Genomic DNA, 20,081 nt, shown 5'->3' with positions numbered 1-20,081 from the left:
CTATCAAAGTAGCTGTAACTACACTTCATTCTAGAGTGYTGTCATAAAATTTTTGTAGACTACCTAAAATGATAGCCTGAAGCCCATGATTTAGCTAATGTAGCTCTTGCAGGAAGAAAGAACATCTCCAACTATTCTATTTAGAAAGGCTGGACTAGAATCAAATTATTTTTGAATGTTGCTGTAGWCAGCCTAATCCTACTGCTTGCAGTGTGAATTAGGCAATTCAAAACCAGAACAACAAAAACAAAACACTTCAAAAATGAGGAATGTTTCACAACAGACTAGTATAAAGGCTCACATATGAAACTGTGGAAAATGAATCTACCTCTTCTATACACACCTGCAATGTACAACAATAGGCCCTGCACTAGGAGGGTTAGATAATTTGACTCTCCGTATAAATGAAAGTAGGCCTGTGGCATTGTAAGGAACTCCATGATCTGGCCAGCCAGTGAAATGAAACTGTTTAACTTCACGGATTTCATTGTAACCCCTCTGTAAAAGGGAAAAAAAAAAAGGTTACAAAATTCAAAATACTTCCTCTGAATCAAACAGTGATAACACTGTTAGAATCTGCATGCCGTCTTCATCATTTCAGCTTTCAACAAATACTTAAAGCAAAGAACACAGCATTCCAGCTTTAAAAGAAGACATCTTTTACAACAGAATATCAATCTGGCTCCAAAACTGCCAGACATCCTTTATCAAGAGCAGAAACTACCTTTCCTGCTATCTTTTAACATGAGGCTTTCACATAAAGCTTTACATACAAGGCTTAAAGGTGTTACTGTATTTTTTTTTTTGCTTTTGAAATTCATCATTCTTACAGTTGCTATAAGACTATGTTAGTTTTGCACCACTAGATTCTCCGCCCCCCCCCCCATACTTACATACAATTTACATAGATTTTCACAAGTTTTGCCAGTTAAGGCAATGGTCTGCAACTTTTGCAGGCAGGTACAATGATTTACCAGAAGACTACAACCGTATCACAGATCTTATATTGACTCATTTCATTCTTTGATGGAGTGCGATTGACTCAGCTGCAATCACTTGTATCAAAGCAGCACAGGCGGAGGGGAATGATGGGCACAACAGTTCACAGTGCAGTACCTCAGCCCAGCTGGAAGCTCGTGGACAGAGGAGAGGCAAATACAGGAGAGGGGAGGGCAGCTGTCAACACTTTTTGGCAATTCTGAATTCCACAGTGACGTGCATGCCTGGACAGCCCCGAGGCAGTGCATTACTCCCACACTGAGGTAAGGCTGCCTATGCTGTGGACCTCTTAAGTAGACAGAGGGATTTGTTTTTCTACGGGATCCTGTCCAAACATACTCTCCTGCGTACGCCTTGCTAAGAGGGAATGGTATTTCACTGATGCCTTCGGAAATGTGCTTACCCTTCCTAGAGTGAACGTCCTGACGACGTACTCCGCAAGTGGCTCCATCTCTACGCAAGTCACTTTAAAGTCGCCATAAACTTCTGTGTCGTCAGGCCAATACTTGTAGCACTTGACCTAAACGCAAAACACAAAGGYATCTTACACCAAAGAGTAATAAAAGCTTGAGAAAGCGTTATTGCAAGTTTTGCATTATATCACACTTATGTCCTTATTTCCAAAATGATCCTGCATTCAAGTGACTTGTCATGGCTCAAGTCTAATAGTTGTTCTATCAAGTTAAGTGCTATTTTGCAAGGAGTTTATGCCATTTTACACAGCTGCACTCAGATGCCAAATTCATTTCTAAATGAGCGCTTTTTAGTGCTGAGCTATGGAAGACATTTTCCACTTCTATTAAAATGGGATGCATTTCACACCAGTAATCAAACTGTTGTAAGTAATCTTATATATTTTAGATTGCTCTCCAAGGGATGAGTAAATGCTAAACTGTAAATAACTTGCTGATTTCTAGCCATTGATACAGAAACATCTCTCATCCACTTGCTAGGCTCATTTGAGTGACCTAATGTACAAAACCCTTTTGCTGAATTATGAATTCTGGATTCAGACTCACTACTCATAAAGTAACACTGCATCAGTCTTCTGTGGTGGCTCTTCAAAAGTTTGCTTTGTTTTTACACACTACTCTAACCCTCAAGAACGTGTGGTCTATGAGCTTCCCTCTTTTTTCTCCTTTTAGGATACTAGGGCTGTGCTTTGCAAGACACTCCCACATTCTGCTAATACTATCATTTGCCAGTAGGTTTTTCTTTTGGCCTGTAGCATAAAAAAGCAGGGAAAAAAGAAGAAAACTTACTCTCCCAACTTCAACTAAATTTGTGACCATCACAACACAAGCTGATTGCTCCTGCCATATCATTCTCCAAAAATCATATACAGTCTCRTGAACTGGACCTGAAAGAAAAATGCCAGCTAATATTATGTAATACCAGAACAGTCAAAACAAGCAATAAAAATAAAATTCAGTACTTTGTGGAGCTGACATACACAAATACATTTGCTCAAAGATGAAAGCTTCACAAAACCACATAATCATACCACCATCCCAGTTTCTAAATTGTACTGTTATTTCTAACCAATGCTGAAGCTTCTCAGTTTAACTGAATTGCCACTTGAAAGATATTAAAAGCAGGTGTTTTACACAGGAAAACACCAGAAGCAGCTTGAAAAGTACAGGAACACAACTGTAGATGTAGTCACACACTGTTAAATTTCTAATTTTGTTTTATGTTTGTTAAATAATGTGCCAAGTGCGAGTTTCTTCAGATGGCCCCTGAAGGTGTACCTGCACTGGAGCGAAATATCAACGAGAAAGGCTGGTGGAAAAGGTTGCGGGCACTTCCCACCTCGCTCCCTGCAAAGCGTGCAGGCAAAATTGTCACTGAAGGGCATTTAAACTTGCCACCAAAGGGYGCTTAAACTAATTTCACTACTTTTCTGAGGAGCAAATGGGAAGTATTCAYGTCAGCTTTGCCTCCTGCTCTGCTGCCGAGGCGTGAAATGTCCACGCGAGGGGCAGTGGCTTTTATACGGCCGTAACCCTTTCGGGAAAGGGTCCCTGACCACAGCGCAGCGGTACCRTCAGCTGTAGCGCGGGCAAGACACGCACGCCCCAAGACTCAGACACGCTCCTCCTTACGCCAGATCAGAGGCTGCAAAGTCAGGCAGCGATCAAGTTGCACGTTACGGTGTGTGCAGGGCACGTAACCGCTTCCCATACTGAAACAGCTCTCAGACTACAACTGCRGACTGAACTGCCACAGAAGGAGGCTGTTCTAGAGAGCACTTAGACAAAAATAAAGAAAACGTGGACAGAGTTTTAAACGTCCTGTTTCACGACAGGCTTTTAGTCTGCCTTTTTGTGAGCACCCCCCGGTCAACCGAAGGCACACATTACAAGAGATTAGCAGCCAGCTATCTGATTATACTCACACACCAAGTAATGACACATCTAAATCTAATTATTTCTACTGTAATTCATAGCCTCTGATACTTCAGTGCAATCACAGACCAGGCTGTTTTTCCTCATCTTGAGAAGATCAATCAGAAATACAAAATGACTAACTTCCAAATGTAACTTTTTCTTCTTCTACTCCCCCCCACACACACTTTTTTTTTTTTTTTAGCAGTTATACTATAAAGATTTTCTTCTCTTATTTCTACAAAAAGGCTTTGCTCTTCTTCGTCCTTTTTTTACCCAGATTTGCTGAGATAGTTTTTAATTTATCCTTACTATCTTCACAGTCTGAATCTTGCACTAAATCCTAAACAGTAAAATAATACATTGTAATATGGAAACAAAAATGCCTCAAGGCAGCTTGAAACTTCTCTTCTCTGTCCACTGCCTCAATTCTCTATTCATCTTCGTAATTGGAATTTACAGTTGTAGCTATTGACTTTATCAACTGAATTTATCACTGAAAGAGTTACTCAATATCTAATTAACATGACAAATTAGTGCAATTTTTGCATTTATTCACAYTCTATCTGAACATGGTATGCTGATTTATCATAACACAAGACAACAAATCACAATATTGGATATGCTTTATTTTCACCTACTCCCATTTTACCAAAACTCTGCTGAACATCAYCATGAACGTGTTTTAGATTTGACTTATGCTGGCAGATTCTTACCTTGGGTTGCAATGTAGTGACTTGGTCTCTGATATCCCTAGAACARCAATATAAGTTGGTTTGAATATCATAATACTAACAGAGAGGGGAAAATAAAAGCATAACGTACTACAGAATTGTTAGCTCTAGACAACCTTTTCAGAACAAACCAATATTTAAGAGCAGCATGAAGCTCAAAAGCAAAAAAAGACTGTTAATGCTGAAAAGGTTTGAATGGTAACAGATAAAATGGAAATAACATCTGACTGGAACAGACATTGTAGTGTACCAGGAAGGGGAATTCTAGACAGGTCACTAGCCCTATAAATTAGTCTTGTATTCACATTATCTCCCCAGCTCAATACATTGGGTCATTTATTTAAAATTTAGTACAAATTATCTTTGCCTCCAGATTATCTCAATAGTTAATCATCATTCCCAACTCATACAAATGTGAAATGAATACACATCTTTTGTTTTCTTATAAATAAGTAATGATTGCAAGGCACAAAGAGGTATATACCCAAGCCATAAATAGCAAGGACAGATCTTTCCAATGCTAGAGCTGAACAGTGTGATATGGGCACTAAATCAGGGTCCTACAGAAACAGAATCTTCTGCAACATATTTGCAAGACTATATAGAGTGTGCATGTATTATACTCTACATGATACACAAACACACACATGAATATACACATACATATATATAGATAACCCTGCACAACCAAGCCTTTACAGTTAGCGGGACATATTCCAYGGCTAGCTATATTGCACACATTTAAGTGTCAATCACCCGCATACAAACTACAAGACAAAGATTCTGCCCTTGATGAAATCATTGAGAATATATTTTGACCAGCAGCAACATAATGGTAGCCATGAAGACAAGGAAACTTGAGTATTGCTGGTGAGAAAACAATACAGAATTTCACAATGAGAGAAATAACGCCAATTATTTATTAGGTTACAGTTTGATTCAAGTATTGCATTACAGGGGATCTTGAGTCCTTGTATTCCTAGCATTCATTTGCTGCTACTAAACTGAAGGATTTCACTGTACCCAAGGTGTTTATACCCCTTTTCCATGGACTGCTTCATTATCCTGTGTAGAGTGAGAACATCTTCCTCTGGGGCTTACGAAAAGACTTCTGTGTATTTTATCCTTGACTTTAGAAGAGGCCAAGATTACATCAAATTACTAAAAATTGTCTCCTAGAGTTCTTTAGATCAAGCCCAACTTCAAATTATGAAAGTTGAATACTGGGCTATGCTTTTTTACACTCAGTAATGCTTCCCAGAACAAGATAAAAGTGTCACTTTAAAATTGCAAAGTGCCAGTTTTAACTTGTAGCCTTCTTCTCTGGTTATAATGAGATCCTATTTACTTCTGAATAGGAAAAACAATGTTCTCAGGGATCTGGAATTATTACAAATCAGGGAGACTTTTCTTGTTTAAAGCCCCAGGCAAAACATCATGGGCCTACACATCACAGAGATTGCCATATAAAAACATCAAAATAAAAAGACAATACCTGTAGCTAAACTTTTATATTCTGAAAGATCTAGAGGGTCTTAAATAATTTATAAACTAACAGTGGACATGACAAATTAGTAAGGTGCAATTATAAAGAAAAGTAACCAAAGACATGTGTTTTAGAACACTTGCACTAGCTATTTCAGTATTTTTCAAACTACTTGGAATTCTGCAGTTAAATAAAGTTGTATTTTGTTAATCATAACAGAGCAGAAATTGTTCAAATTTCCTGTTCCTATCAAATTTTATTTTAATTCACATTTTAATTGAAGTATGGAATTTCAAATTTGAGAAGAGTTTTCTGGAGCAGAAGTGAGGAAACTTTTCTTACTTCAAAATATTTATATATATGTTTGTGTATACACACTATAATAACCAAATTGGTGCCTGAAGACAAACATCAGCTAAACATAAAGTTTGTCTACACTGCTAAACCCTTTCAACAAAACAGACAACAGCCAAAATGCCATCAACCCCTTCCTATTCCCAAACATATATTAAAACTACTTCACAAGATACATTTTCAAAACAACTACAGTACAGCATACTATCCAGTTTCTCACACAAAAATGGGAGGGGGAAAATAAAAGCTTGTAACCAAACCATCAAAAAAAAAAAAAAAAAAAAAAAAAAAAAAAAAAAAAAAAGAAAAAAAAAAAAAAAAAAAAAAAAAAAAGTGAACAGCAATTTTTCTTTAACACACAGGTATGCCTCATTTATTTAAGAATATTCAAAGCTATGTTAAAAGTCTAAATTATCTTTTCAAAACAGGTACAAAAATATTCACACAAAAGGACGTTTTTTAAAGGAACAGATGAGAAATTAGATGAGGCATGCATAGATATCTAGTGATAAAAATAGAAGAATAAAGTAATTAATAACAATATCTATATTAAATATTTACAATAGGATGCTGTTATTCACATATAGTGGTACTTACATCCCTGTACAGCCAAATCTACAGCCCAAACCAAAGTCAGATGTGAAAGAAAGCACAACAATGTCAGTGAGTACTAGGACGCAGAACAAGGAAAGTGTACATTTTGTTCTTAATAAAAGAAAGCTTTCAATAAATTTCTAGGTAGAACATGCAGAAAGTTTCACGTAGAGAGAAGGTGGCAAAATGAAAGAGAAAAAGCTGCACAATCCACTCACATCTATGTAGTTGGCATTAATGTAATCTGAAGACGGATCATCCTCAACAGGTTGCAAAATCACCCGGGAGTGGTCATCTGCAAAAACCAAAAGCGATTATGGTGTTTCTTTTAAGCGTGATTTTTAAGTGAGATACCACAGAAAGTTGTCTAGAAAGCCAAAATCAGCTGGCACAAGCACCTAATTATTTACAACCCTTAAATGGTAAGTATTCACACAGAATTGCAAAGAACCATTTTGTCTGAGGTCTTCAATCACTTCAAAAACATGAATTAAGCTTCATTAAGTCTAGCTGACAGGTGCCACATCATTACATGTGGTTAACAGACAACAAGAATCCACGTCACTTGCTCAAAGTCCCTTTCAAAATCAGCTGCACCGATGGCAATCCAGAAATCCCAAAGTCCTGGTTACTGCTTCTTTACTTCCACCTCAGCCTGCTTAAGTTCATATTGAAACACAAGAAAGAAGAAAGTCACAGTGTAGCCATCAGCAACACACCTTCTACCACCCGGATCYGAATAACAGGTAGCACCATCTGTTCAACGGCTTCTCCAGTAACCTCGTTCCTACATGTTCAATAGCCTTTGTAAAATAGTAATAAACTGCATTATCCCAGAGGATGAATCTGAACTATTGACACTTTATGCCTACAGACAGGAGTCAGAACTCTCTGACCTTAATCACCTCTGTAAAATGCACCACTTTTAAACAACTGCAATTCAGAGGTATCAGCTATAAATCACATGAGATGTAAAAAGTTTTGAAGCAGTCAGAATAATCTGAAATAAATTATACCTGTAGAAAACTACCACAGAATTTGAGCCAGCAATGTGCCCTTGTGGCCAAGAAGGCCAATGGCATCCTGGAGTGCATTAGGCAGAGTGTTGCCAGCAGGTTGAGGGAGGTGATCCTCCCTCTCTGCTCAGCCCCGGGGAGGCCTCATCTCGAGTCCTGTGTCCAGTTCTGGGCTCCCCAGTACAACAGAGACATGGAGCTACTGGAAAGAGTCCAGCGTAGGGCTACAAAGATGATCAGRGGGCTGGAGCACCTGCCCTATGAGGAACGGCTGCGAGAGCTGGGTATGCCCCCATACATTTTTCAAGAAAGAGAACAGTGCTCAAGTAATACATGACTACATTTGTCACTAAAAGCAAGCGTGCTGATACTTACATGCTATGATATTTCCATAGCGGTTCTTTGTTCTGTTTTGATCCTTCTTAGCAACATCCCAAGAAGCCGACTGTCCCTCAAAAAAACTCTGTAAAGAAAAATGTTCCAAAAGAAATCAGTGGGACCATTAACTTTTCACTAAAATTAATCCATAGGTTAAAATAACTTCTCTTCCACAAAGGAAGTTCAGTTTTGCTTGTCTGCACTGGTCACCCAGGCTGCACTACGATATAGAAATGTATCTAGAGCAAAAGGGAGACTTTCTCTCTCATTGGGACTGCTAAGGTCAATGGGTAAGTCGGTGATGGACTCCAGGGGGATTTCAAACCCTGGAAGGGTGGACATGCATGGATGTCCCTGTTATGGTGGAACAACAGTAAGCTGAGAAAACACAGGTAGACCCTTCTTACAAGACATCACAATACATTAGCCTGTTTACTACAATACTGCATTACTTTCCTCATATTGCTTCATACAATGATACAATGACATTTCTTCCCATATAGCAATTAGGAAACCTCCTCTGCAAATATGTTGTTTTCCTATACACCCCTTCCTCCAGCCAGTAGCAAAATTATTTTACATTTTCTAACTCTTCTTAAGAGTTTTATGCCCTAGTAATGATAGAGGAAGCTTTTATTCCTCCTCAGTYTTTTCTTCATCATCCATAGATATTTTACAGACGGTGCAGGTACTCTCTCTACTCAGATAGGCTAATTTCAGAAAGTACACAATAGCCATAGGAACAAAACTTAAATGTGCCTTCAGGAGCCCAATAACGGCAAAGATGACATGTATAATTATATAAGAAATAGAGAACAGGCAACACTTTAAATGGAATCAGGGACAACTTTTCCCCCAGCTTGATACTTCCCTGCAGTTGACACTTACACTCAGCCCTAAAGTTAGGCAGAGCATAAGAAAAGGTATTTAAGTAAACAGAGGAAAAGAAAATAACTTTATTTAAAAAATATTTATTTATTTATTTATTTATTCTGGCCCTTATGTTACAGGAGACACAGCTTTAGGAAGGACAGAAAGTTCAAAATTGAATCACAACAGATGACCTACTCAGATAAAACTCATTTTAAACCTAGCTGTATTGCATGTGACTTTGGTGGTATCATTCACGTTTTACCATGTGTACTGCCTCATATCCTAACCCCACAGAATCTCAACAGATTCAGAGATCAGAGGTGAAATGAGTCTGAACTCATCTTTCACCTTCAGTGCTGGGAAATTTTTGTTTTCACTTTTAAATTAAGGATGTAAGTAGACATGCTCAGACAGGTCTCATTAGAACTGTTAAAGAAGCTACTGCCATTGGCACTTCTTTTCTGCTTCTCAGATGGACTCTCAGTTCCACTGTTGCCCAACCAAGATGTTGTAATAAATCACTAGGAGTGCCAGCATCTCAACTAAAACACGGTGACAAAACAGTGGCAGCTTCTTGTAATACTTTAAAAAGATTCAGCAGCATGTCTCTTATGCCTTAAAGAATATAGTTAGGTTTTTTTTCCAGGCAATTGTAACCTGCAGTAGTGCAAACCATTGGGACTTCACTCACTTTTTCACTTTTGGGATACATTTGAGAATCTAATGCCTACTTACCTTTATTTTTTAATTCATCCCATTACGTTTAGTTCCATTCTTTTGTAACTCAATGCAAACAAAATGCTGTACCTTTCAAAGGGATTTTTCCTTGCAAAATGTTTTGCAAGTAAACTGCTGAAGATCTCACCTCATATTCCTCTTTAAACCCGTAGCTGTCAGAGGTCTTCATTAGGTTAATATGCTGCAGTAAATCAGCCACCCTGATGGCAGGGTGCAGCTGCCCAGTCTGGTACGGGGATTCTGTGCCTTCGCAGAGGTAACGAGGGACGTCCAGAAGGCGACTGGACTCTGCTGTTGCACTGTGGTTTTCATCTGTGTTTACAAGAAATGGATGAATTAGGTACCAGCATGGCAATAGCACCCACTGACGTACTCACGTCAACATCTACTCTCAAGCCTTTTCCTTCAAATTTTCTGATTTCTGAGAATGCAAACTACCATCCTGCACATAAATACTGTAATGTGCATAAAGCAATTTAACTGCAAACACATACAAAAGTTTGCAATTTCTCATCCTGCAATAAAGATGTCTGAAGGGCATTTTATTTGAAAATACAGAACTTTACAACATTCATGTACTTGGGAACTCCAGTCTCTATCACCTCAAAGTAACTTTTTTACAGGTAGTATGTATCAACAGCAATACTGCATCTTAAACAATAAATTAGAAAAACTCCATAGCAGTATCAGCACATTATTTGTCTAACGCCAACAAACAGTAAATTGAGATCACAATGAAAAACAGAAGCAATTATGCTAGGACTTCAGAACACTATCTCTATTTGGAAAGAAGAATCAACACTCCAGAGTTGTCATTTTAATGCTTTAATAGAAAAATTAAGTAAAGAATAAGTGGAGAAAATATAGAGACTAAAACAGAAAAAGTGTGTTGAGTTCAGCTATAGTTTTTACTCTGCATGAAGAACAAACTCTCCTCCAATGTCCTATTTTATAATAATCCTTTTTATCAAAACTAAACTTCAAAACTGCATGAAGTGATCACATTTAGTCAATCCCTTGAGTGAAGCATTTTTTTAATACTAGCAATCAGCAATTCAAATGGCTTTACACAGGGAAAAAACATCTCATTGAAAACTTTTTTGGAAAAAAACTACAGAAGTGAGAAGTGAGTATCTGACCCCTCAGGTGCTTCTACTCATACGCTACCGATTCTGCAATCAGTCCATCGTTTTCCTTCCAAAGAGTTCAGAGTAGAAAGTAAAACACTCTAGGAAGAAAATGGAAAACCCAAGAATGGATTTTCTACAATTCTGCCAAAAATGCAAAACTTGTTAATGCTGTAAGAAGTGGGAGCTCCTAGTAAGTAACCTGGCTCTTTGAACTGTCACGCAAGCTGCTAAATTGAGTACATTTATGCCTCATTAAACTGCCTAATAATGTGAGTGACATGTACCAGTAACTAGTAATGTTACGTATATGAAACCATACACATTTCAAACAGTTCTCCCCATTCCTTGCAGTATACTTACCAGTAATAGGCACTTTAACCCATTGAAGCAGCAAAAAATAACGTGAACAAAACATAAGAAATTTATTTTAGGCGATATTAAAAAAAAGACTAAAAGAAAAATGACATTAAAAGTTGTTAAAGCTTCACAATAGGTAACAATGAAATCAGATTTAAAAATGTAAGGGCCAAATTATGCCATCAATGTAATGATAGGGAATTGAGAAAAGCAAAATTGTCATACTAGCTTAATGCTAATGCACACGTAATGGCGTGCAACATTAATAACCTAAAAATGAAGAAAATGAAATCTAGTACAGTTACAAAGCAATAACAGTTTCATATAAAATAACATTTGCTATAATTAAGGGCCCATAAAATTTTGCTCATCTGTAAATATAAAAACAGAAGGAAACTGTACTGTGGTGTTAAACAAAGTAAAGTTTATATGGAGAAGGAACAGGCCCACTGATCTACTTCAAAAGGAATGAACTTAAAGACACCCAACCCCTTCTTTATGGGGTGCCCAAAAGCTTGTCTGCCTCTCTCCACTGTTTCAGTAAACCTAATGAAAAAATTTCTCTCTTCCAATGAGCAATGCTTTGCCTGCATCAGTAGACTATCACACACAAAACACCACCATCACCAACACCTGGAAACACAAAGAGGAACTATTAAACTGTTCTTCACTTAACTCCTAGGGCTTGCTATTCACAGTTGTYTGTCACAACGCAGAGCCAACAGATTAACTTTTGGATATCAGAAAACATACTTAGCCTAAACGTAACCCAGGAATAGCATTACAAGTATCACTGGACATCATTACTAATGTCGATTTTAGGAGATTGAAACAATACTAAAGGATATGAGAAGCCTTAAAGCATTTCAGGAAAAGAAAACTATTTTAAAATAAACTATTATTCACTTGATTAATAATTAATTCTGTTAAGTATTCAGAATCTAATCCTTTGCTCTTTCATGCAACCATGTCATTTCATCTCTTCATAAACTCTTCTTAAACTTCCTAGTTGGGTGTTTTGGGGCCTCAAACATGAATGCTCCAGCATCTAACTGCTCTGATGGTTATAAACTTTCTAATGCACTAACATACCTGACATCTATTACAGTCGTGAGAACATAATTTGCAACATTATCAAAAAGAAACGAGTGGCGTACAGACTTAATAGAATTTCCACATGGTGAGTATACACCTGTTTGAAAAGGACCAAAAGACCATTCACAAAGTAACAAAAAATGATTTGCTGTCACTCCCAGGGGACACTTTAAAACAAAGCTCTCCAGAGGCTCCTCCTGGGTCTACTTTACATTAATATTTTTACCTGTAATTTGGACAACAAGATAGAAGATTCAGTGATAAGCCAAATGCACCGAGTGGGAAGGCACCACAAGTGCTTTGGAAGTACAAGATCAGATATAAAACCTGTCTTGATTATTTGAGAAACAATGCAAAAATCAAGAGGGTGAATTAAACAAAGAATGCAACGTGATGCGTACAGGAAAGAGAAATAACTCAAACATATAACTACAAAATGGAGTAACAGACTACTTAACGACAACTGGGATTTTAGCGGATCACAAGCTCAGTACGAGTCAGCAACATGACTGCAGTAAAAAGGACAAAATATGTTTCAGGTAAGAGGGGGTGTTATAGGCAGGACACGAGRGGTAACTATTCCACTCTACTCAGTACTGAGACTTCTCCTGGAGAAATGCACATGATCTGGGACATCATAATTTAAGACTTAGAGCTACAAGTTAGAAAGTGTTCAGAGGAAAAGAATGATAAAATGTTTAGAAAAAACATCAGCTATAAGATAATGGCTAAAAGAATTTTCTTTAGTTCAACTGAGAGAGAGCCAGTTAAGAAGAGAACATGAAAGCCTTTCAAGGTGTGAAAGACTTAAAAGGACAGCAATGTGTTGTTCTCCACATTTTGTATGAGTCTGTCAAAAGAAAACGGTTCAATTTACAGCAAYGAAGATTTAGTCTAGATTAGTCTAGTTAGGAGAAGCTTTTAGGAGTAAGGCACTAGAACATGCCACTGCAAGAGCAGAATTCTCTTCACTGAAAATTTTTAAAACCACTTAGATAAATTTCAGGAACAGTCTGGGTTATAGGTATACTACCTCATCTCAAATCAGAGGATGGATGAAGTTGTCTCAACGTCTCTTTAAGCTTTATCTCTAGGACTCTAATTTTCAATCTCAGCTTATATTCACGTCCACTTCTTGGCATTTATTTCTTACCCTAAAATAACCTCAGCAACTTTCTGAAATTTAAAATTTCATTATATACTATTCATTATATTTATGACACCAAGAATCTTAGTATAAACTACATTTTCACCTTTTTTTGTTGTTGTTGTTTTACCTCTTAAAGCAAATTCATTCAATGTTACATGTGACACAGTAATAAAGAGACCGGCCATTTCCAACATCTGTTCTTCTTTTTAAAGTAATCACAAAGTTGAGAAACTTTCCTAATTATAGCCAATTGAAATACAAAATTAACATACCAGTACAGGAATATTTGTAAAGAAGCTGCAAATAGAGTTACTTCTTCTTAGACACTACAGGATTTTCTTCTTTTTCTTCTTACTTTTCATTCTCATTACTTTAGAAATTTGAGCTTTCGGTGCCAAATAATAACATGGAACTGTACTTTATTTATATCTATCTTTTAGGAGAGTTTTACTTTCATGTGTCAGTTCATTTGGAATTACTTTGAATGCTTCAAGATTAAATATTTTAGTATGTCAGATCTACCTATTTCCTCATTTATTCTTCAATTAGCACAGACCACGAATAATTTCTTAATGAGAATATATACCGTTTTTAAAATAAAACATTCAAGTTTAATTTGGAATTGATAAACTGAGTGTAGAGTTGAATATTGTCTGGTAACAGCATAGCTATCTTTTACATAGAACAAGCTGTTTCAACATTCAACCATGCAAGGAGATGAAACTCATGCAGGAATGGGTAATGAAGGACTAGGGTCCTCACCTAACACAGCTGTCGGCACAAGTGGATCATTGGGCACTGTAGGAAAACAAAGCTCATGAAGAAATACATTACCCTCAATGTGTGTATTTTAACCATAAAAACAATATACTTAGAATGAAATTCCAAGTGATAACTAAATCCCATTAATTTTGTTACAACAGAAAAATAGAATGAATACAGAGTTCAAGAATGCATCCTGAATAAAAGAAGAATGAAAGGCAGTGATTTTGGACTTCAGAAATGGCAAAGGGATTCTTATTGAAATGAAATAAAAAAGACATCACATACACTTCAGTTTTTGAAAGCTCTCCTCCTTTACTTATTGTTCTTTTGCTTCACAATAAAGGTTCACATTCATAGAACCGACCCCTTTCTTTTTCAACCCATGCTCTCGTATAATGTTTGAAAAATTCAGCTCTAAATAAAACAGTATTCCTTTAAAGTCTTCCAAGTAATTCAGAAAATTATATTCATATTTACATTTAATAGCTTTTCTATGTGTAATACCAAAGATATTTCTCTTGATGAATGTAGGAAAAACACCGATATACAGATGCAGATGTCTGAATAAAATTCATAGAATTTTATCATTTGTATCACAACTAGAACCATGTAGAGAAAAATATGCTGTTTTAGACAGGAATGACAGAATCCAGAATTCAGTTTTGTTCCAACCTGGAACAAAAAAATTAAAATGTCAAAGGCTCTGTGAGACAACATTGAGCTTCATTTCTCAGGCACTCCGCATCATAGTTTGTCCCAGAGCAGGAACCCCTGGAAGCCTGAAGGGCTCCTTGCCCCAGAATAGATGATGGTCAAGAGAACTGAATCCTCAAACACCCAAAAAAATCACGTACCTAGGAAGCTGGAAAACAGTGATGCCAAACTTCTTTGCCAACCAACCAGGATAGCTGTGGTGGCTGAGGCTCACGAGCTCTTGGCTTCACATCAGTCCGTGTAGAAGGCTGCCCAAGTGCCTGGTAGCCCCGGCTCACTAATAGCCACGGTGGTTCCCGATGGATACTTTGCCTGGGATCCACCACAGCTTAATCCAAATCGAACTGGCTTTGTAAAGCTGTCTCCACAAATTTCAATGCCAACGAGACATCAAACTTTGGAGAATTTTCAAACAGTTCTAGCCAAAACTGTGCACAAAAACTATTAGGAGAACTTAAACCCATCTGGTCAACACAGGCCGATACTAAACTCCCATTTATAACTGGTTACACAATACTTAAAAAGCTACCACTCTGTAGCCTTCTAAGCTTCGATAACCTGGAGAATAACACTCCTCCGAACTCTGTTTCTCTTATAACAGTATAGCGATTAGGAAAGAACTTAACTTTAAGGGAAGGAACCTTATGTGAAGGACTGCAGGTAGGATGTGAAGGAGGAGAAGGGAGATGGGAGGAGGGTGGTGTTCCCAAAACTGTGCAATTTAGAAGCTGCCCAGGCTAGATAGATCTGATTAAAGCCAAACTCAGAAGTCCACGCTGCTGTCAGAAGGCCTGATTCCTGCTCCCTTCATGGCAGAGTCATGTCCCCTCCGTAACTCACACCCTGTGCCTGAGATACTCAGCGTTTGTCAGTGGAGTATCTTGCTTTTGCACAAGCCATACTGCGGATGCTGTGGACCCAGCGTAGCTGGACTTCTTAATGGTAGCTCTAAGCCAGACATTTAACATTCAGAAACCCAAACTGCCTTTGTCAAAACCAGACATCTGGCAAGTCTACAACAAAGAAATAAAATACAGAGCAAATCTGAAGATGTATCAACAAGCTTATTCTAAAACTTCAGAAAATAGCAACAAAAATTGGCAGCTTCATTCCGTTACAATATCCCGACTGCCAAAAGAAATAAATTAATTTGGATCTTATATTATCATTCATTACAGACATTGTTTAAACTAGCAATATTTAATATATTGATACTAAATATCCTCATAAGGAAAAACTATACTTCAGAATTTAATTGACATATAACAGAAAGTTTCCGGAAACAGTACCAATGCATATCCAAATTACTTCTATACATTTAAATAATTGGCCATACCCCAATAAAGATAATATATGAACACTCAAATCCAACCTCCATGTTTACCAGAGCTCCTAGAATATGTAGAGTTTAGAATAATTTTCCTGAAAAAGTAGAATAAATTGCTTTCCCGTTCCTACATGCAACTACACTCTGGAAGATCTATCATTGCTGTACTTACATCTGGGGCTGAAGTTATGAGAGTCCATAAATGTGATTGAAAGGGGATCTTCGGCATGCAAGGTGCTCTGGTCAGCATAACTCCTATCCATCGCATTCACCATGTGTGTCATCTCTTGTCGGGTGGTCCCCATAGCATCTTTGCGCTTCTTAGCAAGTTTGCTGCCCAGCCAAAAAAAAAAACCCAAGGCACCTTAATTTTTGATGAAATGTCAATGCTTACAATAATAATCATCTAAGGTCCTGAGTGAGCAAGAGGGACTGCAAAGTCTGGCTGATTTTCATAAGCACACATTTTCCAGTGTGAGATTTATAAATTATGCATCCTGCTATAGAAGAGTTCATGATCATGTGTTTTACACTCACAAATGTTGTAATGGAAGTTCTAACTGTACCCTGGCAATATTTTTGCTCCTGTAGAGTAATTATACTAATATAAACAAATTAGAGAATATAATTACATTTTAACTGAAATGATAAATAAGCATCTGTGCATACAGTTTTATCAACCATCTCCATTTAAATCTGTGTTTTGATCTTATAAATAGGTAATTCATTGCACTTGCTTTCCTTGTTAGGAAGAAACCATTTAACCATCTAAATTACTTTGTTAGTCAAAAAATACTGTGAAACAATAAAACAAATGTAATTGTTCAGTGTGGATACATATTATCTTTTACATTAAAACTGTTCCTCCCATCTAGCATGTAAGATACTACATGATATCACATCAACTTTGTTCCTGATCCTAAGATTTTGTTCTTACAAAAATATTTTTTTAAATGTCTAGAATGCAGTTTGGGAACATTTTAAATTTTGGCATTAACAAACTATACACTGAATTTATCACACCTACATCAGTACCATGCTAAGCTGTATAACTGAACCCCCAGATTAACAGCCAGTGCCCTTAAAGTGCACTCTTAGGAAATATCTCTCAATTCTTTCCTTTTGAAGAAGAACTGGAAGTGACTTTCACTGTCCTCAGAAATCAGGTGGAAGCAGGCAGTAGACTTTAATAATCATTTTAAGCCTAATGCTCTTGATGCATTCATCTGAAGTAGTATGAAGTATTCGTCAGAGAAATATTAGCGTAAAGTTCACCTTAGTTCTTTAAGAATCTGTAACATACGTTACATTATTTTGTACTCTTAATCTCTTCTTCCTATTCTTTTCTGAAGCTCTGACTGCAATATAATAGATAACCAACTTGCTTATTTGGGTAAACTGGACACCACATAACAGACATTCTTCACTGAAAATAATGCATTCTCAAAAATATATCTTTAAAACACAGCTTAGCTTCATAAGCTTCTTATGTATAAAACAGAATCAAATATCCCGGTAAGAGTTTTTACAGTGTTTATCTTACATTTCTCTGGATAAAAGGACTGCCACCTCTTTCTTGTATTCTCTGATAACTTCTAATGTTTTGTGCTGCATTCTAATAGTTGACAAAAAGCATGCTAGGATGAATTACGAATTCATACATTTCTTACATCGTGGGACATCCACAGAAAAAACAGGGAAACGACCTGTGCTATTTTCTGGGGGAGGGAGCACTTTGTTTTGCACATTTTCTTCCCCTGTGTTAGAGGGCTGTTTCTTGATTTAACAGTCTTGATTCAACATGGGGGCCACAAACCAGACTACAGATGGACAAAGTAAGACACGACTGAGAACAACGAATATTCTTTCATTAATCAAACTCCTCATCTTGATTTTTTCCCCCTACTTTTTATAGATTGACTACTTGGTTAATTACTACTTAATAACACCCTTGTTACAGAAATATCAAAGGTGGTTTCTAAACTTATTATTTTTCATCAAAGCCTTGTGTTGTACGTGAGAATTTTGTATATGCTAGTTGTTCACTGAAAAATAAAAATGAGCAGCAGTTGGATGTCCCCCTAAAACGCTGTATTTTATAATGTTTACTCCAGACGTTCATCTTTAGAATACTTAACAAAAGTTGGTTTAAACAGTACTCTGGTTGAACAAATGTTTTAAATGAATACAAATAGAACTTCCCAATCCGAAACTGCTTGCGCTTTATAACTGGGTTCTAATACTATCAAAGCTTTCACAAAACTGGCATTTCTAGTTCAGACTGTTCTTTGAGTTTCAAAGCCCTTCAAATATTCTCCATACACTGAAAGCTTCTCTTGCTTGGAAAGATCCTATTTTTCTAAAGCCACCTCAGGAATGGAACAAAAAGACTATTACATCTCATCTCTCAACTATATTAAGCCCCTCTTTGAAGCATCACTTTGTAACAAAACCTGCTAGCTATGCTAAATAAATCAACAGCCATTAATGCTTTCAAGTTATTAGCTTATTACAGTAGTTAGTTTCTAATTCTTACGCTCTGCTTCAACTTCTGAAGAGGCCCATTGTGTTTGAGCACCACAACCCAAAGCTGGGAAGGGTAAGGACAGTTTTATTGTTTAACAGCTCCTGACTTCCCTGTAGGTTTGACTTTTCTTTCTTTCTTTCTTTTTAAGGTTTTTTTTTTTTTCTTCCCTCACCCAGCTAAAGGCGCATGCAGTCTACCCTTCAGGATAGTTAGGCAAATCATTATGCAAGTACTCGCGGCTGACAGAAGTGTAAATGATTCTCGGTATGTGCTAAAGGATCCGGTTGCACGAACCTGGGCAGGTGGGTGGTTCAGTGGGAGCTAGAGGGGAAAAGTGCTCTATCACAGTACCAAACTGTGCAGTTAATTATCTCTAGCTGAAGCAATTGTTATTTAACAAGGAAATTATAATTTGTTACAATAAACCAGGGACTGGCAGTTAGCTAAGCCATCTTAGCTTTTTTTAGTTTTAAGTTTATTTAAAGAAGTCAACAAATCTGCTTCAAAATGTGGAAGAGCATCATTATCAGACACCACCAGCTCATCAAAGTACTTGAGTGCATTCTTAGATCCTTCTCTGAAGTCAAGGGCTTTATGCATTTATTTAAATTTAAGAACGTGTGCAACTGCTTTGCTCAGTCACAGCCGAAGCAATTGCAGCCCTCACAAAAACTCATTTAGTCAACACATACAAAGAAATCAATTTTGCTACACTGAAGCAAAACTGTCTGCAAACCAGTGCTATACAATCGAGATCACTGCTTTAAAATGTGTGTGCAGGGCACCTCGCAAGCAACAGATGAAGATCTCTGTACAGAAGACCTTCCTGTAAAGAATAAAAATCCCCAAATGTTGCTACCTAGATGCTGCTCTTCCACTGATAGGACAGAGACATATTTGYGAAGGACTGACACCTGACTATGATTTGCATAAAAAAAAGTGCTGAGCAGGATCACTTCTCAACTGACACGTTCAGGAAGAATAATGTGTGATTTACAAGCAGTTATCTACTTAATAAATGGGGTAGCCATTATAATAGATTTTTTTGTGTGATGTGTCACTGTGAATCATAATGTAAATTAAATCATGATTACAATCAAATAAAATGATAATTATGGGGAAAACTTGCAAAAAGCAAAACTCTCAATATACAATAATAAATACAATATCCCTTTAAAAAAAAAAAAAACAAGGTAAGAATAACAGAAACAATGACACAAGCAACTTTTTCAAACCTGACACTAATGAAAGGTAACTATCAATATAGCTTTAGGAAAACTATAAAGACTATTTTTCTTTTTTAAAAAGGGATACTGCATCTTTAAAACATGTAAAATAGTAAGTCACCCGTATTCTACTTACAGATAGTAGGAGTAAGAATAGTAGCTCCTCCTGGCAAGCAAATCACAGACAGTGGAAAAAGAGAAGCAATGGTGAATGAAAAGCGTGACTCTGTC

General features: G+C 37.0%; 1 protein-coding gene across 1 annotated transcript in view; it reads right to left on the bottom strand.

Annotated features, from left to right (window-relative positions):
* The window catches only part of PTPRK (protein tyrosine phosphatase receptor type K), a 431,918-nt gene that overhangs the window by 13,876 nt on the left and 397,961 nt on the right, over nucleotides 1-20,081 (bottom strand). Inside the window, exons 16-25 of the mRNA XM_085314395.1 lie at nucleotides 19,987-20,016; nucleotides 16,270-16,430; nucleotides 14,054-14,089; nucleotides 9,687-9,871; nucleotides 7,946-8,033; nucleotides 6,773-6,849; nucleotides 4,103-4,139; nucleotides 2,262-2,359; nucleotides 1,403-1,519; nucleotides 344-498 (exon numbers count right to left, since the gene is read on the bottom strand). Coding sequence (XP_085170521.1) covers nucleotides 344-498; nucleotides 1,403-1,519; nucleotides 2,262-2,359; nucleotides 4,103-4,139; nucleotides 6,773-6,849; nucleotides 7,946-8,033; nucleotides 9,687-9,871; nucleotides 14,054-14,089; nucleotides 16,270-16,430; nucleotides 19,987-20,016 — 984 coding nt within the window. The remainder of the gene's footprint in view (nucleotides 1-343; nucleotides 499-1,402; nucleotides 1,520-2,261; nucleotides 2,360-4,102; nucleotides 4,140-6,772; nucleotides 6,850-7,945; nucleotides 8,034-9,686; nucleotides 9,872-14,053; nucleotides 14,090-16,269; nucleotides 16,431-19,986; nucleotides 20,017-20,081) is intronic.

Source organism: Rhea americana, unplaced genomic scaffold, assembly GCF_003343005.1.
Source record: "Rhea americana isolate MKP2758 unplaced genomic scaffold, rheAme1 scaffold_110, whole genome shotgun sequence".
Taxonomy (NCBI): Eukaryota; Metazoa; Chordata; class Aves; order Rheiformes; family Rheidae; genus Rhea; species Rhea americana.
The sequence above is the reverse complement of the archived record's forward strand: the minus strand, read 5'-3'. Positions and strand labels throughout refer to the sequence as shown.